At 42.4% G+C, this 9017-nt stretch overlaps 1 protein-coding gene across 3 annotated transcripts; it reads right to left on the bottom strand.

Annotated features, from left to right (window-relative positions):
- Nucleotides 1-2727: 2727 nt before the first annotated feature.
- TCEAL1 (transcription elongation factor A like 1) lies at nucleotides 2728-5389 on the bottom strand. Of its 3 annotated transcripts, none has more exons than XM_004000737.6 (3): nucleotides 4655-5389; nucleotides 4159-4225; nucleotides 2728-3810 (listed from the first exon to the last, which is right to left on the bottom strand). In XM_004000737.6, the coding sequence occupies exon 3, from the start codon at nucleotides 3796-3798 to the stop codon at nucleotides 3319-3321; it is 480 nt and encodes a 159-aa protein (XP_004000786.2). In that variant the 5' UTR covers nucleotides 3799-3810; nucleotides 4159-4225; nucleotides 4655-5389; the 3' UTR covers nucleotides 2728-3318. The 3 variants fall into 3 exon arrangements, with proteins under 3 accessions (XP_004000786.2, XP_044906447.1, XP_044906448.1); XM_045050512.1 differs by lacking the exon at nucleotides 4655-5389 and adding an exon at nucleotides 4375-4493; XM_045050513.1 differs by lacking the exon at nucleotides 4655-5389 and adding an exon at nucleotides 4473-4491.
- Between the last annotated feature and the right edge of the window lie 3628 nt (nucleotides 5390-9017).

The raw sequence follows: 9017 nt of genomic DNA, 5'->3' as shown, positions 1-9017 counted from the left end.
TCACTGCAGAATCACCAAAACAGGCTGGGGCACGTCTGAGGCCCCTTGTGGAGTCTACACAAGGTGGGTAGAAGAAGGATGCTTGAGGTCTTGTCTGAGGTCTAATCCCATTTATGGAAAGGCTAACTTATTAAACTCAGAGAAGAGCCAGCTCCTTCTGCTTCAGCCTCAAGTTACTTGGTCAGACCCAGGTCGGACATCTGCCTACTTAAAGATTATCCCAACCAATGTTTCCAGTTATGAATCCTTGGGACTTTATCTCTTCCCCTAAAAAAAGTTCCCCAAAAGAGAAAGGGAAAATGAAGGAAAGGCAAAGTGTTCTGACTTGGCAATGGGGACAGTTGTTGCCCCCCAGGTAAGTATGTCCAGGACAATCTGGCCATCAGCCTCAGAGGGTCTGGTGCCTGCTGCAGCCTGGAGCAGAGAAACCAAAATCAGATGTACCCTGCAGAGGAGTGTGACTTGGATGAACCCTTCCACATCCTGCCTGAATGCCACCCCTCTGAAAGCCAGAGAGTTGGATTCTTCCTGTCTTATCAAACTGGTACAGTGAGCCTCTGGAAACTTATTTCACTCCAATGGAATCCAGCCCAACCAGCATCCATCAAGCTGCCATGACCTTGAAGAATGGTCTGGAGACATGAAGATCCCCCCCAAATGGCAACATACAGTGAAAAATAAAAACAAAAGAAAAGTCAAGGGCACAGGGCTGGCTTACCATTTTGTGAGCTGATTACCAAACAACTTTAAATTTACTTTTGATGCATTTTTCTCATATTGGAAGAAAGGAATGCAAGGCATTCCATAATGTCAGTCATGGAAAATCTATCTTGTTATTTTATTGTCCTCTTAGCTTTTCATTCTGTGTATAGTCTTGCTTCGCTGCAAGAATTCTATATATTTTTGTTTTAAAAAAATAATGTTTTCATTTATTTTTGAGACAGAGAGAGACAGAGCATGAGCAGGGGAGCGGCAGAGAGAGAGGGAGACACAGAATCTGAAGCAGGCTCCAGGCTCTGAGCCATCAGCCCAGAGCCCGACGCGGGGCTCAAACTCACAGACTGTGAGATCATGACCTGAGCTGAAGTTGGACACTTAACCGACTGAGCCACCCAGGCGCCCCAAATTCTTTATCTTATGTAGTAAAATTGATAAGGTTGTTTTTAGTTTCTTAAAAATATGCTTGGACAAGGCTTTCACTTTTTTAAAAAAGTGTATTTTGAGAGAGAGAGACACAGCATGAGCAGGGGAGGGGCAGAGAGAGAGAATCCTAAGTAGGCTCCACACTGCCAGATGCAGGGCTAGAACTCATGAACTGTGAGACCTACCAAGAGTAGGTCACTTAACCGGACAGAGGCAGCCAGGCACCCCAAGCCTTTCACCCTTTTAAATTCTGATACAATAATCTGCATTTTCTTTTATATTATAATTTATTCTTACTAAAACCAGGAGTATGCTGCATATAGCAGTGGTTCTCTAATTTGTGTGGTAATTGACAGAAAAGGAAATGCACTGGGTCTGGGGTAGAGCCCAGTCTTTGCATTTTTTATAAGAGAAATGCTGATATATAAAATATGTAAATAATTTTAATGTTGAATCTGGTGAAGGAATTCCTCCCCACAGTGATCCTTTTGGAACTGCAAATCATACTTTCTAGAGAAGTGAACATACTGAAGCTACATAGTCAATCAGACAAACTCAGGTTCATGACTGGGTCATAATTTAAAAAAATTAACCACTATCCATGTTTCTAGAATCAACAGGAACAATAAAACAAAAATCTTAGATGTTATGAGGGTAGTTTGAGAAATCATAATATCTGATACACACAGGCATATATACGTATATGCATACACATAGATAATACTTCAATGACTTACAAAGTACTTTTGAATGTTTCTTGGTGATGAGGGGTGGGGTAGAGGGGAAATGTCCTAACTTGAGGCTAAGTCTTACCTTCCTCTTTAATTTATACAAGTTGAGCAAGTCAGCTGACTTGGTTAAGGGAAGCCTGCCAGAAACCCTTGGGAGGGAACTCACCCTAAGGCAAATATTAGGTACCTAAAACCTTAGTCATTTTTGGAGATTATTGGGAGAGATTCCAATTCTGAATACATAGCATTGTGTCTGGCTTGTAAGTTTGTCTCCTAGCCCAGGTCTCAGTGAACTCATGTTTGAATCCAGTGGAGAAACGAGAGGCTTTCAGAAAAAAAAGGGTCAATTTTGCTAAGAATTCTTTAAAACATTGAGGCTTAAGCAGCACTGGGATGATATGCACCTGTATAATATTAAAACCGAAGGAGGGGCATTCTCCATTTACCTGTAGGAGACTGAGTTCAGCTTTGGCCCAGAGGGACTCCAGAGAAATCAGTGAAGCTTTGCAACTGGAGGACCCAGGCACGTTGGCTGTGGTGGGGGTCATGGAAGGACCAAGACCCAGGGAAAAAGGCAGCTATTCCCAGTAGATGTGGCAGTGTCCAAGGGAAGGGAATAGCAGGACAGAAACAGAATGTGTCATTCACCTGGAATCTCACAGGAATTATTTGTGAGTGTAAGTGAAACCTCCTTTGGGTTCTATCCACTGAATATTTGAAGGGTATCTTATAGGGGTTGGGGGTCCTGCATATGCAGGTGGAGGAAAACCATAGAGCTCTAGGATCTTCATTTGGCTCCACAGCAGCCTTGTAAATCCAGCATTATTCCTATTTAAATAGAAAAAGAATGACCTTTAAGTAGAAGTACCTGGTTTATTTTTCTGCCTAAGAGATTTAAAGGAAACATGGGATTTACTTTTCTTTAAAGTTCTGACAAATATTTATTAAGTGCCACATTGTCTTTATAAGTTGATTCACAGTTTTTAAATTTTTCCCCATATTGTTTTTTTCAACAAAAGCAAAATATGTTTGTCTTGAAAAATGAGAAGCTCCCATTAAGCAAAATGAAAAACCAAAACACCTGTTATCTTACCACATGGATAGCCACTGTTAAGACATTTAAGTATATACTTTCAGTTTTTTCTTTGCATATTAATATACAAATATACATTTTTTACAAAAATGGGATGCTACATATACTTTTTGAAAATTGTTTTCACTTCACAATATATAATGTACACCTTTTCATGCAAATGGGTGAGAGGGAGACTTGCAGCTTGTGGGTGGGGAAAACCCAATTTTATGCCAGTTACAAGCAAAACACCTAAAATAAAGCCACGCAAAAAGTTAAAATTGAGATGGGGAAAGTGCATGAGATGAGAAAATGCAAACAAAGTTCAGGTGGCAACCTTCTATCAGGGGAAACAATTAAAGGCCGAACACATTAAATAGGATAAGGACGGTTCCGTCTCGCCTTCCAATGCATGACCATTAATTTGTTTCGTACTCTTTTCATTTCTTCCATCTCCTCTGCCACCTTTATCATCTCCTCGTTGCTCAAATTTCGGCCGTGTATGTCCCCTCTAAATTGCGGGCGAGAGCGAGCCAGCCTCTCTTTGAAGCTTCCTTCTTCCAGCTTATGTTTTCCCACTCCACAAGGAGGCTGCTCCATGGGAGGGCGCTCTTCAAAAAGGTCCCTTCTAGAAAGGCGCTCCGGAGGAGGGCGCTCCTCGGACACGAGCATCTCGGGAAGGAGCTCAGGAAGGAGCTCCTCAGGAAAGAACTCCTCCTCTGACGACTGCTCCTCGGAAGACGCTTCTTCCGGAGACTGCTTTACGGGAGAGTGTTCCACAGGAGGCCGTTCCTCATCCGTCTTGGGCGCGCTCTCTGGCTGTTCCTCATTTTCTTTGCATGATTTTTCCATGTTGAGGATCCTCTTTAAGTACAGTTATTCATAGGAGACAAGGCAGAGTCGAGTAAACACACTTGGTGGCTGGATCAAAACCCTGGCCACGGGTTCCCATAACTGCCTTTTCCTGAGTTGGGGGCCCAGGTCCCCCACCTATGCTTGTCGAGGGGCTCTCTGGCCCTGGGGACCGCGCCGCACCCTGTTAGCCCCGCTCGCCCCCTCCTTCCCGAAAGCCCACCATTTTCCCAGCAGGCCTTGCCAGAGGCCTCTCCCATTGTGACAGGGGCGGGGCGGGGCGGTGGTACTGCGGACTCCGTTCCAGTCAGCGTCCTCCCACGCACCCCATCCCGGGCCATTGCCCACCACTTCCCTGACCTGGACCTCTCCTGGCGGTTTGCTCTAGGCCTCTTCTCCTCGAGGCGCACCGCTGTGACCCGCAGACCTGCAGACAGACGCAAGACAGGGTAGGGGGCGGAGAGTGGGGAGGAGGGAAGGACTAACTGACAACATACGTCCCTTTCCTGGGCATTAGCCGCCGCCCCCGCGTCAGCCCCCACTGCCTCCCCTCCCCCATGCCCCACCATCCTATACCTCGCAGTGTTCGTCATTTCTTTTCAGGCGGCAAGTGGAAGCGAAGGATTATTTAGAAACTATTTCTAAGTCTGTGACTCCCAGGGGGCCCCACTCACCTCCCCACCTCGCCCCAAGGCCACCATTTTCTACACCGAAATGTGGGAGCGGGAGGGGGGGTGGGGGAGGGGGGGCGGGGCTGGATATAGGGAAAGGCCTGATACTCTCTGCCATCCCGATCCCAGGGGTTATTGGGCAGCATCGACACTCAAACCGATTTAAGGGGACCAAGGGGACTTACTTCCTCCTGCTTTTTCCCCTTGACCAAAGGGCAGTAGGCAGACGGTGTCTGGACAAGCAAAAAGGACCTGGACGAGAGGGACTTGGGCAGACATAGGCTCCTGGTCACGTGAGGGCCGCGCGTCACAGCCTAGCTCAGATCCCCAGTTAACCACTTTGACCGGCGGCCTTGCGGCAGCACCCTTCCTGTATTTCGCAACTCTCAACACACCAGGCATCGTCGCTCACCTCTTTGTTTATATTTGCCTTTTCTGGTTACCAGAGACTGTCAGCATCCAGTCTTGGGAGTTATTGCCTCTTCCTCTTTGCTGCTTACCCTGATACCACCTCTTATTCTCCTGTTGTCAAACACCAAGGCCCATTATTTCACATACAGTCCAGATCCTGCACTGAAATTTGACTATTTTTACTTAATGAATCAGTATCATGTCTCCTTTCCCAGTCTTAATCCACATCCATACCCATGACTCCATCATGTCCGTTTATGCTCTATCAACATGGTTTTCACTTCTTGTCACTTTTATGGAAGATAAGCTTTCACTTTTCCATGACCTGAGGATTTTTTGAGCCCCCAAACCTGTATCACAAATAGAGGCTGCAGTCTAAATTCGTAATCATTCAGTTCTAGAACTCTAGAAAGAGTTGTTTGTAAAGTATGCAAATCTAAAAACATAAATACTTTGATGATTTTCATAAATCAAAGTACACATTTGTCCATCTAAGTACAAAAAATCTAAAGATTTATTTTCTGAAATGGGAGCATTTGGGGTGGAGAGTGTGGCATTATATATACAATTAAAAAAAAATTTAGGTAAACTCCACGCCACACATGGGGTTCCAACTCGACCCAGAGATCAAGAGTTGCATGTTCCACCAAGTGAGCCAGCCAGGCACCCCTATATATACTATTATGTGTGTGTGTATCACACACACACACACGCAAACACACACTCTTCAGTAATTATTCATAATAGAAGAAATATTTTTCTGGGACTCTAAATCCTTAACCGGCCACCTCTTGGTGTTGCTGGTTGATAAAGTGTATATTAATTCATTAAATCAGCAAATATCTGGGTCCTGGACTGCTGTATCCAAAAGATTCAGCGCAGAAGACATTCATATTCAACTATGCAATAATTCATCACACATGGAGTAGCAGGATTAAAACTATATTAACATACTCAATTGTCTTTACAAGTATGTATGTTTGAATCTAATGGTGTTTTTTTTTAAGTTTATTTATTTTGAGAGGGTGAGCGTGAGTTTGGGGGGGGTGCAGAGAGAGAGAGAGGGCGAGAGGGAGAATTCCAAGCAGACTCCATGCCATCAGCACGGAGCCCGAAGCGGAGCTCGAGCTCACAAACCATGCCATCATGACCTGAGCCAAAGTGGGACTTTTAACAGATTGAGCCACCCAGGTGCCCCTGAATCTAATGGTGTTATGATCTTCAATCTCCCATCCCTGCATCTTACCTACTCACATCAGCCTGGATGCTACTTCTCATGCAGGTGCCCTTTCTTCTGGAAAGTAGACTATACCTCTCCTCTCTGTATTTTATACTTTCAGGGTTGATGGCTGTCAGATCTGTTAGGACCCTGGGATTTTTTTTTTCAAGCCCAGGCCATCTAGTAAGTTTCCAAACAGAAATTCATTCAGGAAATTTCCCAGTTTAAGAGCTTTTTTTTCCAACATCTAATTTATTTTGTGTTGAGATAGAAGCAAGACAGATATTAGTTCACTTTTATATCTTTTCTCTAACTTTTACTTTTCCATTTTTTAGTGATGTGTGTCTTTTAAAAGCCAAGTTTCACTATACCTTCTTTATTCTTTTCACCAAAGTTTGGCCTCATCTCTTTCCAAGAGGACCCCCATTTTATTCGCATTTCATCATTTCTGACCTTTTCCCCCTTACATCCTGTGATGGAGAACTCACTACCTTAAAAGACACCCATTGAAATTTCAGACAGTTTTATTCAGAGTAGTTTTTACTTTTGTTGAGCTGAGGTCTGCCTCCCAGTAGTTGACATACATTTGGTGTTGATTCTGCTTTCTGGAGTGGTACAAAACAAGTATTAGAGTTAATATTCTAGTTCTTTCCCTTTCCCAGCTGTGAGACATACCAGGCAATCCACTTGAATTTTCTGTGACTCAACTTCTTCATCTGCAAAATTGGAGACATAATAGTACGTATCTCAATGGATTGATAAAATCAGTAAATGAGTCAGTATATGTAAAAGACTTGGAAAGGTGCCTAGTACATAGAAAGCACCCTGTAAGCATTAACTATAATAATAGAAATAGTAATAATAATAGTATGACCTAACGCTAATAATATTACTAATTATTGTTTTTTAATTAACACTAATTGAACACTTATGCCAGGCATTGTGCTAAGCATTTTCAATATGCTATCTCATTTAATCCTTAAACAATCACACCAAGACTTTTTTAGTCTTAACCTCCCCAGTTATTTTCAGTTCTTTCTAATGTGATATACTTTTTCAAAGTCACTCACCATCCTACATGCTCCTGAATTCATAAATGTCTCTGAAAAAATACTGAATGTTCTGCCTTGTGTTGAATGGAGTGATCTTATCACACCCTTCACTATAGAATAGCCACTATACACCTGTAGATGAATCCTAAGATCATAGTTAGATTTTGTGGATGCCATATTACACAGTTGAATCCACTTTAAATTTTAATCACCTGACACTCCCAAATCTGTTTCACACATCCCTGTTAATAGCCTTATATGAATCACTTTAATTTTAAAAATTTTAATTCCAGTACAGTTAACATATAGTGTTAAATTACTTTCAGGTGTACAATATAGTATTCAATAATTCTATCTATATATTACTTAGTGCTCATGAAGATAAGTGTATCCTTAATCTCTTTTACCTATTTCACCCATTTCCCACCCCCTACTTCCTCTCTGGTAACCATTTGTTCTCTATAGTTAAGAGTGTGGGTTTTGTTTTGTTTTGTTTTTTTTTTTTTTTGGTGTATCTCTTTTTCCCCTCTGTTTATTCATTTCTTAGATTCTACATATGAGTGGGGCATCTGGGTGGCTCAGTTGGTTAAGTGTTAAGTGTCCGACTTTAGCTCAGGTCATGATCTTGCGTTCGTGAGTTCAAGCTCTGCATCGGGCTCTGTGCTGACAGCTCAGAGCCTGGAGCCTGCTTCTGATTCTTTGTCTCCCTCTCTCCGCCCCTCCCCTGCTCATGCTCTGTCTCTGTCTCTGTCTCTCTCTCTCAAAAATAAACATTAAAAATTGTACATATGAGTGAATCATATGGTATTTGTCTTTCTCTGACTGGCTTATTTCACTTAGCCTTATACTCTAGCTCCATCCATGTTTCAAATGGCAAGATTTCATTCTTTTTTATGGCTGAATAATATTCCACTGTGTATATGTACAACATTTTCTTTATCAATTCATCTATCAATGGACACTTGGGCTGCTTTCATAGTTTGGCTATTGTAAATACTGCAAAAAACAGGGGTGCAAATATGTGAATAATTTTAATTTTAACCCAAGTATAGAAGCTTCTGTTTTTCTGGGTTAAATGTTGTCTTGTTAGATTTACTCCCTTATTCTTGGACAGAATCCAAATTCTGTCATTCAGTACATTACTACAAAATATTAATTTAAAGCATGCCATTAGTACTAAATAGGATGATAAATTCAGCAAGCTCAGGAAAGATCTGGAGGAGATCTCAGCAAAGAACTCTAACTTCACATGAAAAAATTATTTTCCCCTGTTGGGTTTGGCAGCCAAGAGTGTGCCCTGCCAGGCCAGTTCCCCTCCTTTCCTCTCTCAATGTGACTTTGTAGGGTGGGATTCCTTTCTAGCGCTGCTGATAGAGGACACAGTTGCCTCTGAAAGCTTCCAAACCACTATAAATTAACCCTTGATGAGAATTTAGTAAACATGGGGGTCAGAAAAGGGAGATATAAAGAATTAGAACGGGGAATGGAAGAATGAAAACAATGTCTTTGTGTTGGCTCTAAGTCTCTGCCTGACAGTAACTGATTTGGGGTTCCCTTGAGAGAAAGCGCTCTCAAGAGGAAGTAAGATGATGGTGCATCTGCCTTGGTGACACCATTTGTTACAAGGGAATGTGGACTGCTACTTGTTTGTGTGTAGTTGGGGTGGGGGCTATGAAATAACCCTTCTCTTGGATTTGATTTGATACTGCTGACTTAGGGCCCTGTGAGGACATGTTGCTTAGGTAAAAATTTCTAGGGAAGGTTTAAGTCTAAGAAATGCCATTTTAAAGGTGAAACTAAGGTCCTTGGAGGTTACAAATTGTTCCGATGGAAACACACGTGATACTAGCCGAGATAGGATTGAAA

Source organism: Felis catus, chromosome X (genome assembly GCF_018350175.1).
Source record: "Felis catus isolate Fca126 chromosome X, F.catus_Fca126_mat1.0, whole genome shotgun sequence".
Lineage (NCBI taxonomy): Eukaryota > Metazoa > Chordata > Mammalia > Carnivora > Felidae > Felis > Felis catus.
The sequence above is the reverse complement of the archived record's forward strand: the minus strand, read 5'-3'. Positions and strand labels throughout refer to the sequence as shown.

Bases quoted from the DNA above. Each gene is read 5' to 3' on its own strand.
- TCEAL1 (XM_004000737.6), bottom strand. From the start codon at position 3,798: ATGGAAAAATCATGCAAAGAAAATGAGGAACAGCCAGAGAGCGCGCCC.